The sequence below is a fragment of the Meles meles genome, chromosome 20 (assembly GCF_922984935.1).
Source record: "Meles meles chromosome 20, mMelMel3.1 paternal haplotype, whole genome shotgun sequence".
Lineage (NCBI taxonomy): Eukaryota > Metazoa > Chordata > Mammalia > Carnivora > Mustelidae > Meles > Meles meles.
In genome coordinates, this window is record NC_060085.1 from 21,786,287 (window position 1) to 21,797,880 (window position 11,594).

An 11,594-nucleotide genomic window follows, 5' to 3' on the forward strand; every position below is an offset into this window, starting at 1 on the left:
AACCGGCTCCATGTCTGTAAGGGTCAGTTTCCCAGGGCGGGAGCGGATTTAAACTTGTTCCACCTGACTACAGCTACTTCAGAGCCCGACTTTAATATCTGGCTGTGATTCCATTTCTTTCTTTGGTTTTGGAGAGAGCCGCCTTTCTCTGAGTCGTTTGCAGCATGAGTGCTTTAAAAACAGGTCGCTGCCCTGATGGGTGTTCATTCTGGTTTGGAAAAGATGGGGGTTTTGAGGAGCCTGGAGGAATTTTCTGTCTCGGCAGGCTCCAGATGGAACTCCTTGTCTCCATTTGTCCTGGTATGTCTAATACTAATTGAATCTGATGAGGCCAAATTCCAGATATCCAGGTTGAATCACTGATTCTGATACCACTGCCCGAAGGGGCTGTGGGAGTTGTGTCGAGCACCTGTCCTCAGGCAGCTTGTCTCAGATCCTGCACTGTCGCAGACCCTGTGGGACTGTGGTTGACCATGCTTCTCTTTTCTTACAGCTGGTTGCAGAAAAGAAAATTGATAAAAATCTGCTTCCGCCTAAAAAGATCATTGGGAAAAACTCGAGAAGCTTGGTGGAAAAGAGGGAGAAGGATCTGGAGGTCTACCTGCAGACACTCCTGGCCACCTTCCCTGGCGTGGCCCCCAGCGTGCTGGCCCACTTCTTGCATTTTCATCTCTACGTAAGTTCCTCTCTGGGTCTCTCCTGCCAGCCCACAACCACCAGGCTCGAGGCAGCAAACCAGCGTGAGCCTCAGCTTTCAGGGGAGGCGGGCTGGAGTTGGACCCGAGGTTAGAAGATGGGGAACATCACCCTGGTGGCATGTGGACAGAAACACTTTTATTGACAGATTTGCTTTGTATTAGACCATGGCCACAGAGAGGTTTTCCCTTACCACATGGCATTTTGTGTATGGAAACAGCCTGTGGGTATTTAAGCTAGTTTACCAAATGGACGGGGTAGAGTAGAAACAGCTGTCAGAGCTGGTGTAGAGGAGGACAGTTTCATTGTTGGTTCACTGCTCGGGACCAAGGAATGAGCCTGTGTTGGCAAAATATGGCCATCGGAGGGCATCTTCAGGATCTGAGCTGCGGAGGGTGGGTAGATCGACTCCACTGGGAGTGTGTTCCAGAGCGGCTCCGGATGGCTGGACAGCTTTCACGGGCTGCTGGTAGCAGGATGAGTTGTCACACTTCATGGAGGGAAGTTCGGCCATGTGAAACCCAAACGTTAAAAACAGCTAACAGTTCCACTTCTGAGAATTTATTCTAGGGGGAAAGCAATCAGGCACGTGTGAATAGGACATAGGTACGTTCCAGGATAGGAGCAAAATACTGAAGACAATCAGAAGTCCAATAGGAGAGGCGCCTGGGTGGCGCATTCGGTTGGGCGACCCACTCTTTGTTTTAGCACAGGTTAGTGATCTCGGGCTTGTGGGATTGAGCCCCTCACTGGGCTCTGCACTCAGTGGGGAGTCTGCTTGGGATTCTCCCTCCCTCTCCCCCTTTGCTCCTTCTACCTCTCAGGCCCTTGTTTTCTCTCTCTCTGTCTTTCTTTCTCTCATATAAAAAATGTTTTAAAAAAGTCCAGTAGGAGGCGTTTTTCAAAAAAATCAAAGGGTACCACCCTGTAATCCGATATTCTGCTAGAAAATGATGGTGCAGGGGCGCCTGGGTGGCTCAGTGGGCTAAAGCCTCTGCCTTCAGTTCAGGTCATGGTCCCAGGGTCCTGGGATTGAGCCCCACATCAGGCTCTCTGCTTGGCTGAGAGCCTGCTCCACCCCCCCCCCCCTCACCTGCCTCTCTGCCTACTTGTGATCTCTGTCAAATAAATACATAAAATCTTTAAAAAAAAGAAAAAGAAAATGATGGTGCAGCTGTGGATTTGTTGACACAGGAAAATAAGTGTGTTACTGCAGGAAATAAGGGTGCAATAAAATGGATATGTAGGATACGGCCCTCTTTATATGAAAATAAATTAACATGAGTATATTTGCCTAGGAAAATTCTGAAAGATCATACATCACAGGACTAGGAGTGGTTAATCTCTGGGTGATAGATTTTTGGATAATTGACATGTTTTCTTTTTATGTGGTGAAGATACAAAGGAATCCACTCCATTTTCAGGCTCACCTTTCAGGAAGGGACCTGTGGGTTGTGGTCTTAAAGGCTCAGATGCGTTTACAACACAACTTCTTTGAAGTGCTTTCAGAGAAGACAGATGAACCTTTTTTGGAGTGCTAGACAGAGCCAGGAAATTTGGTGGCGATGCTAGTGTTGGGTCACTAAACTTGGAGGGGCTGTGGAAAATGGGTGGCATTTACAGATGGTCTGTATCTATATATATGTGCTTTGGATTTTAGATTTTTTTTTTTTAAATTTATTTAATTGACAGAGAGATCACAAGTAGGCAGAGAGGCAGGCAGAGAGAGAGGAGGAAGCAGGCTCCCTGCGGAGCAGAGAGCCCGATGCGGGGCTCGATCCCAGGACCCTGAGATCATGACCTGAGCCGAAGGCAGCGGCTTAATCCACTGAGCCACCCAGGCGCCCCTGTGCTTTGTATTTTATTCAGCACGTACCAACAACTGTGTCGATGGCAGTTTCCTGTTGTAGACATTTTTTTTCACATTTACTTTCCTTATGTGAGGAAAAATTTCCATTCCTTACGAGAGCATTTCAGATGCTTTACCGGTTAGTATTTTAGGAAATACTGTTCTTTAAGGAAGCTTTGGTTAGCCATTTAAGGATAAAACTTGATAAGCAGCCCTTTGAAAGTGCACTTCGTGGCTGAAGACCTGGGTCTGCGAGGAGTGTATTTGCCCCGCCCCAGCATGGAAAGGCCTGGACTGCTCCTTGGAGAGCCGTTTGCCTGAGGTGGGCCTGCGCTGGCCGGCCCACATCTCTGAGGTTCTGTGTTGAGGCATATTTTACTGCTTGGAACAGTTTGGACATATTGAAATTACTGTTATCAGAAGGGCCCCTGGGTTATATAAATCCAAGGATTTTTGAGAACTACCTGACCCATCATGAAATTAAATCACGGCTTCTCAGCCACAGCACCGTTGACTGTTAGGGGTGGATAATTGTCGCGAGGACTGTCCCATGCATTGTTGAGCAGCATCTCTGGTCTCTAGGTGCTGATAGCCATCCCAGGTTGTGACAGCCAGAGTGGCCACACACGTTGCCAGATACCTCCCCGAGGGGCAAAATCTCGACTGAGAACCACTAGACCTTCAGATGAGTTTGAACAACTGGGGCCTGAAAGATTCGTCAGCCTTTTCTATAGGCTGGGGGTTCTTAGGGAATATTTCTACCAGCCTTTGTCCCATCAGTGTCCTCTCTGAAATTATTCCCAACTTGTTCACTTCTTATGGGGCTGACAGGGTGGACGCAGGGAACCCTGGTTGTCAGGAGTGTGGGTTTTTTCTTTATTAAAATATAGTTTACATATCATAAAATTCACTTTTTTTTTAAAGTAGCTTGCCTTTTTTTCTTTAAAATATTTTTACTTATTTGTCAGAGAGAGAGAGAGAGAGAGAAAGAACACAAGCAGGGGGAACAGCAGAAGGAGAGGGAGAAGCAGGCTCTCTGTTGAGCAGAGAGCCCAACCTGGAGCTCAATCCCAGGACCCTGGGATCATGACCTGAGCCAAAGGCAGATGCTTAACTGACTAAGCCACCCAGGATTCACTCTTATACAATATCCAATTCCTGGGGCACCCGGGTTGTTCAGTTGGTTAAGCAACTCTTGATTTCTTGATCTTAGGGTCCTGAGATCCAACTCGGTGGGGATTTGCTTCTCTCTCTCTGCCTCTCCCGCTGCCCCTCCCCCCGTTTGCACGTATACTCTCTCTCTCAAATCTCCAAAAAAAAAAAAACCCAAAACATTTAAAGTACACAATGCCCTGCTTTTAGTATATTCACAGAGTTGTGCAGCTGTTGTTACCACTAATTCCAGAACATTCATCACTCTGAAGAGGAACCTTGTACCCTTGTACCCATCAGCAATCACTCACTAATGTACATTCTGTCCCCACAGATTTGCCTGTTCTGGACATTTCATAAAAATGGAATCATACGAATGTGGCCTTTGTGATGGGCTGCTTTCACTTAGCATGATGCTTTCAAGGTCCATTTGTACTGTACTTTGGTCCTTTTTGCCTGAGTCATATTCCGCCAATTACGACATTATCCATCAGTTGATGGATGTTTTGGTGGTTTCCACTTTTTGGCTAGTACGAATAACGCTGCTGTGGACATTCTTACATAAGGTTTTGTGTGGACATAGGTTTTCCTTTCTGTTGGGTATGCCTAAAGAGTGGTTGCTGGGTCATATCGTAACTTTAGCTTTCTGAAGAACTGCCAAATCTTTTTCCATATTGGCAGCACCGTTTTACATTCCCATCAGCAGTGCGCAGGTTCTCTTCTCCCCACATCCTTGTCAGACTTGTTACTGCCCACTTTTTTGATAATCATCCTGGTGGGCATGAAGTGTTATCGCGTGATACCCATTTCGCTAATGAGGCTGAGCCTCTTCTCATATGCTTATTCGTCATTTGCATACCCTCATCGGAGACAGGTACTCAATGTCCTCCGCACTTTAAAAAATTAGGTTACTTCTGTTTTTGTGTTTGAGTTACAGTTTTTTTAAAATTTTTTTTATTATTTTATTTTATTTTTTTAAAGATTTTATTTATTTGACAGAGAGGGGGAGAGAGCAAGAGATGGAACACAGGCCGGGGGAGTGAGAGAGGGAGAAGTAAGCTTCCTGCCGAGCAGGGAGCCCGATGTGGGGCTTGATCCCAGCAACCCAGCCCAGGGTCATGACCTAAGCCAAAGGCAGATGCCCAACGACTGAGCCACCCAAGTGCCCCGAGTTACAGTTTTTGTTTTGTTCTGTTTTTTTAATATATATTTATTTATTTGACGGACAGAGATCACAAGTAAGCAGAGAGGCAGGCAGAGAGAGAGGAGGAAGCAGGCTCCCTGCTGAGCAGAGAGCCCGATGTAGGGCTCAATCCCAGGACCCTGAGATCGTGACCTGAGCTGAAGACAGAGGCTTAACCCACTGAGCCACCCAGGCACTCTAGTTTTTTGTGTTTTTTTTTTTGTTTGTTTTTTAATATTTTATTTATTTATTTGACAGAGAGAGAAGTCACAAGTAGGCAGAGAGGCAGGCAGAGAGAGGGGGAGAAACAGGCTCCCCACTGAGCAGAGAGCCCGATGCGGGGCTCGATCCCAGGACCCTGAGATCATGACCTGAGCCGAAGGCAGAGGCCTAAACCACTGAGCCACCCAGGCGCCCATTCTGGATATTAGGCTCTTACCAGAAATGTGATATGCAAATGCTTTTTTCAATTGTGTGAATTATCTTTTCATTTTCTTGATAGTGTCCTTTGAAATTCAAAAGTTTGAAATTTTGATGAACTTGGGTTCATCCATTTTTTTTTTCTTTGGTTACTTGTGTCTTGGATGTTTTTAGAAACCACTGCCTAGTCCAAGGTTACAGAAATCTACAACTTGGTTTTCTTCTAGTTTTATAGCTTTAGCACTTATATTTAGGTCTTTCATCCATGTTGAGTCAGTTTTTATTTATGGTGTGAGGTAAGGGGTTCCAACTTCATTTTTTTGCAGTGTGGGTTTTGATGGCAAGGAAAGAAAGCAGCCCTTCTCTCCGTGGCCAACTCTGAGATGGGGCGTGTAGGGGCCAGGGCAGCCCTGTGTTGCTGTGAGAGGGCACACCTCGGCACTGGGGCTGTTGCTGGGCTCTTTGTCTCTAGTATATGTGCTGCCGAAGCGAGCACATGGGCTCTTTGTCTCTAGACAGCTGTGACTCAGCACTGCTGGAGGTCTCTGTGACAGACCTCATTCCAGCACCCCATGAGCAGAGGTTTTCAAATTCAAAGAAATGAATCCCACAGAGGATTTCTAGATTATCATTTTGAGGCAGGATGTCACCCAGTGGCTCCAGAGGCATGCTGTTTCCTGACCCTTTAAGCCTTTTTTTTTTTTTAAAGAGAGTGCACAAGGGGCAGAGGGAGGGGGAGAGAGAGAATCTTAAGCAGGCTCCACACTCAGTACCGAGCTTGATGTGGCCTCAATCTCCTGGCCCCACAATCATAATGTGAGCGGAAATCAAGAGCTGGATACTTAACCGACTGAGTCACCCAGGTGCCCCAAACGGTTACCATCTTAACCTCAGCCTTACCATCCACCTCTGTCCTTTGTCTGAGCCGCAAAGTACTGAGGCTGTAAGTGCTGATAGATTTCCCGGCAGCTTACGGCCTTGGAGCTCTCCGGTGAACTTGAGGCTTGAATCTCTCAATAGGGAATTTTTACTTAAAGCCATGTTGCACATAATATACCTGAGCCCTCCTAGAATGCCTCACCACAGTCAGGAAATAAGAGTTACACGGGGTCCTGCCCTGCCTCTGCCCCTTCGCCTGTGTGTGTGTGAACCACACAGTGACGTGTGATTGAGTCCCTCGTCTGTGCCCCGTTAACCAGGGCTCTGTGCGGGAGTGTGCACCAGGCAGGAGCATTGGGCTGGCCTGGGGTCATTCCTAGGCACAGGCCCAGGTGCTGCAGGGTGTGCTTGTCGCAGGCTCTGTGTGCGCGGACACACGCAGAGTGGTAGCCACCGAGCTACACCCTGACCAACTGTGTGTGTGCTGCTCACACTGCTGCCCAAGGGCACACCGTAGCTCGGGATCTGGCAGGCGGCTGGCTGACGCGTCCATAGGACGTTTACAGATGGGTGGTACTGGTTTTTTAAGTAGCCTAATTAATGAATTTTAAGGATTTTATTTATTTATTTGACAGAGACACAGTGAAAGAGGGAGCATAAGCAGGGGGAGTGGGAGAGGGAGAAGCAGGCCCCCCACCGAGCAGGGAGCCTGGTGTGGAGCCCGATCCCAGAACCCCTGAAATCATGACTTGAGCCGAAGTCAGACACTTAACAACTGAGTCACCCAGGCGCCCCATTGATTTTATTTAAATTGATTTTTTTTTTTTGAGATATAAAGAATGTCTTTTTTAAAAAACACATCTCAGTTCAGATATTTGTGGCACCCCGAAACACTTTAAGTCCCTTCCGCCTAGGTTGGGTGGGGTGTGTGGGAGTCCCCTGTCCCCATGGGTGACCTCCTAGCAGAATCTGCAGTGACTTAGACCGGGGCAGGGATGGCGGGGAGTACCGACTCTGCACACCTTTGCTCTGCATGTCAGGCTGGCTTAACCAGAGTTCTGAGGAGGCCAACGAAGTGCTTCTCATAGGAGGCTTGTGCTCTAGACTCAGGGGCCGCCGCATCCCTGTGTTCTCTCTGATGAAGTCTCCGCAGGTGGAGATGAGCCTGGCGAACAAAGTAGGTAGTGTTGCAGAAGTCGACAGTGTTACAGCAGCGTGTACTTCGGTGCCCTGAGGAGTGGAGAGGAATTGTCACATGGTTTGCTTTGTAAGATGGCTCAGAAGTAAAAAAAAAAAAAAAACAACAACTCTGCCCTCTGCTTAGCATGAGCCCTTGGCCCTCGCTATCTTGCAGCTTTCTGTGCTCTCCAGAGATACCGGCCTTGTCCCCTTAGGGGATATTGAGCTCAGGTGCCCAAAGAAGTGTAACACTGTTAGGTGCAGATGGAGGGCAGGGAGCCCCTTCTGGAGGGAGACCTTCTGGGAGCCCTAGTGTCACTAGCAGGGGCCTGAGAATTGCTGCTCAAGAGCCTACCTCTTTCAGGGCTGACCAGGTGATGCTCACGGCAGCGGGCCAAGAAGTGCTGCTTTAGACCCCGGCCACAGTGCTTGAAACTGTTGGTAGAGAAACAAGCGTTTGGATCATTCCAGGCTCTTACTAATCTTCAGTTCTCCACTGCACTCCGGGAAACTGTCACTGAGTTTCAGTTGTTGCGTGAGACTCAAGTTGAACTTCAGCCTGAACGGGGAGCTTCTCTCCTCCCCGGCCGGAGCCCTGTCCTGCTCAGAGCCTGCATTGTCCTGACGGCCCCTTTGCGTCTGACCTTGGATCTCGCCAGACCCTGTGCCCGTTAACGCTGGGGCCATGTTTGCTTATTTTTCCCTCCACTGTTCACTGGTGATGTCGAAGGGGGGTTCTTCTCATACTATATGTAAACTGAATTTTGAGCAGTTTAGAGAAATAACCACATTTTTAAAAGCTAGCATAAAGTATTAAAAGAAAAAAGTAGGGGCGCCTGGGTGGCTCAGTGGGTTGAAGCCTCTGCCTTCGGCTCAGGTCATGATCCCAGGGTCCTGGGATGGAGCCCCGCATCAGGCTCTCTGCTCAGCAGGGAACCTGCTTCCTCCTCTCTCTCTCTCTGCCTGCCTCTCTGCCTGCTTGTGATCTCTCTCTGTCAAATAAATTTTTATAATCTTGGGATGAGAGAAGAGCCCTAAAGTCACCAAGGAAAAGAATCAAAGATTAAACAACTTTTATACAGATGAAGCCTTTCTGTGTGTCAGGAAAACCGCCACAAACAAAGGTAAAAGGACTGCAGGATGGGGAGAAGATATTTGCGGCATATAAACAACCTTCGGCATATCCATCATGTATGAAAGATAAGAGGGAGACAAACAAACCACAAAGGAAAACAGGAAAAGGACACCCTGTCTCCCACAGCCTGGTGCCTGTTGAGTCCTGTCAACATGTGACTCGCACGTCCTGGTGGCAGAGATGTTCCCATGAGTCATGAAGGCAACGCGCGGCCTCCATCTGGGCCTGTTTACCAAAAGTCCTGTTGGCTGCCACCTGGCCATGCGTGAAAATTCTTACCTGCCCGATGTGGGGCTGGGGGCTGTGGGGTCCTGCCCCCCCCAGGATCACACACGGAAGTGCTGAGGCAGTGGCTTATGTAGAGAGGGAACCTACAAGGCCAAGTGGCTTTGCTGCTCTCTGGCCTTGTAACATTGGCGAGTACAGCAGCTCCCTGCCTCAGTCTGCTCATCTGGGAAGTGGGGTTCAAAATACCATATTCCTTACATGGGGCGTCGGGGCCACGCAGCGTGCCTGGCGCGCTTCAGATCCCAGCACACCAGCTGCTAATACAACTGCGGGCCCAGTCTTTCAGGCCTCCTTAAAGGACGGCCTTTCCTGCCCCTTGCTTAGGGCCCTGGGGCTGAGTGGTTTGTTGTTGTAAGGCTTGAAGGATGAGCACAGGAAGAGAGCCTGCGCTCACTCTTTCTTCAGGCCCCTTTGGACCATGAAAGAAAGTAGAAACAGTCACTCAGAAGAAACAGGACTTCTCTCTGTCACGCTCTCCCCCAGGGTGTTCTGGGGCCAGTCTTGGGAGCTGCCCGCTTCCCGGCTGACGGTCAGGACAACCAGGCTTTGCCGGCCTCCCAGGCCTCCCGTGTCAGCCAGCGCCTGTGTGTGCTGTCGCTGCCGCGATAGTCTGTTTCCCTTCTTCCTTGGAAGCGACATTCCACGTGTCCACAGGACTGGAAATACTCAGTTTCCCTTCCTGGGCACTGTGATTTATAGTTTACTCTCTCTTTTGTTGTATGTTGTAAGCTCTGTTTTATTAGCTTTCTGGAGAGCTGGCGTTGCAGCAACAGAGAGAGTAGCCAGCAGGAACTGTGTGAGTCCCAGCGACTGGGGACAGGGCCGCTTTCGAACTATGGGTTGTTTTCTCCGCAGGAGATAAATGGCATCACCGCGGCACTGGCTGAGGAGCTGTTTGAAAAAGGTATGTGGCCAGGAGTCCCCGAAACAGTGGGTGCTCCTGGTCTAACCCTGTCAGGCAGCCGGGGACCCAGGGTGGCCCAGAACTGCCGACGAGTCCTCACCAGGGCCCACCTCCCTGGGGTTGCTCAAATCCCCAGGCCTGGTCCACAGCCGAGCCTGCCTGCCCGCCTGCCCACCAGCCCCACAGGCAGCCAGGTCTAAGAAGCTGTGGTCTTTTGCCTTAGGACTCTCGAGTCTCGAGTCAGGGGCTAACCCCAGGCTCAGGATGTAGTCCAAAGCCCTGTGGGGGAGTTCTGGAAGGTGGGTGAGCTGATGCCCTCTTGTACCTGCTCTGTCCTTACCTGAGAGAGTTGAGACGCCAAACAGAAGCCAGTCCTCGGTCACGGCCATGCTGCAGAGAGCCTCGTGACAGTAGCTAACAGTACTTTCTGCTGTTCAGCCTCATGTCAGTCATCTCACTGCCTGCCTTCTAGGCGGCGCAGAGAAGGGCACTGAGGACGAGAGGGTACATGGCTGGCAGGGGCAGAGCGAGGACTGGTTGTGAACACTGCCTGCCTGCAGATGCTGCACTGGGCTGGCCCCTCAGGCCTCAGCTGACCTCAGGCTGTGTGCATGTTGGAGGGGGTGGGGTGGGTCTGCTGGCCCTGGGCTGCCTCACATCAGCTTCCTCCCAGCGCACAGATCCTGACACGGCCTCAGCTCAGGGAGACTCCCCAGTCACCCGTTCTCAGGGCCCTTCCCTCCTTTGCGATCTGCGTCTGCTCTGTGCCGAGTGTGCGCTCAGGACCACGGCTTCGTCCTGAGGGTGCTTGCCTAGTGCTTGCTGACTGTGGGTCAGATGGGCCGATGCCCTGGTGTGCAGCCTGGGGCCAGTTGCTCACCCTGTGGGGCATGGCTGTTGCAGGAGAACAGCTCCTGGGGGCCGGCGAGGTCTTTGCCATCGGGCCCCTGCAGCTCTATGCGGTCACCGAGCAGCTGCAGCAGGGAAAGCCCACCTGTGCCAGTGGGGACGCCAAGACTGATCTCGGGCACATCCTGGACTTCACCTGTCGCCTTAAGTACCTGAAGGTAAAGCTGTGGCAGCGTGTGTGTGTGTGTGTGCGTGCGTGCGTGCGTGTGTGCGTGCGCGCGCACACATGCACACATATGTGAAGGTGGCTGAATGGGCCCTGGGTTGGGGAAGGCTACCTTTGGTGTTCTTGGCACTGCACTTCTGGCTGTGAGCACCAGGGGGCAGTCGTTACCCAGTACCCCCCTTTAAACTTTGGCTTCAGCCAGGTTTGCTGACCCAACAAGTGGTGAGCGGAGGAGGTATGTGCCTCCTGTGCCCCACGGAGCCCGGTAGAGCTGCGAGTCCGGTTCCACAGCTGCTGCAGCAGCGTCCTTGATAGAAGCCCCGTGTCTGGCTACAGGTTTCCGGCACAGAAGGACCATTTGGGACCAGCAACATTCAGGAGCAACTCCTGCCTTTTGATCTGTCAATATTCAAGTCTCTTCACCAGGTGGAGGTAAGGCCCAGGGGCCCTGGAGTCCAGGTGGGGCAGAGCCCATGTGGGGTTGGTCTTGCCTCTGATTATCTGTGGCCAGAGAGTGTCTGGGTTTACCCGTTAGGCGCCGTTGCTTTTGCGTTCTTTGGCATCTGTCAGTGTATGATAGACCCCAGCTAGGTAAGTCAGGCCCACCTGAAGGTCTGGAGAGAGGGGGGCTTCTCCTGCTCTGGGCTGGTCTGTACCTTCGCTCCGGGCACAGGCAGCATGTGGGCAGGATGGATAGAGCACCAGCACTTGGCTCGCTCTTCTCATTGCTCAAGTTGAAGGGCTGGGAGGGTGTCCTGAGGGTCAAGCAGAGCCAGTTTCCAGTCTGTGTTTCCCAGGACACAACTGCAGAGGGCTTTGAGGGGTTTCTGCCTT

General features: G+C 50.7%; 1 protein-coding gene across 2 annotated transcripts in view; it reads left to right on the forward strand.

Annotated features, from left to right (window-relative positions):
* NISCH (nischarin) overlaps positions 1 to 11,594 on the forward strand; it is a 33,238-nt gene that overhangs the window by 2,523 nt on the left and 19,121 nt on the right. For both annotated transcript variants that reach the window (XM_045990334.1, XM_045990335.1), the window contains exons 3-6: positions 494 to 676; positions 9,637 to 9,685; positions 10,589 to 10,752; positions 11,097 to 11,192. In XM_045990334.1, the coding sequence (XP_045846290.1) occupies positions 494 to 676; positions 9,637 to 9,685; positions 10,589 to 10,752; positions 11,097 to 11,192 (492 nt within the window). The remainder of the gene's footprint in view (positions 1 to 493; positions 677 to 9,636; positions 9,686 to 10,588; positions 10,753 to 11,096; positions 11,193 to 11,594) is intronic.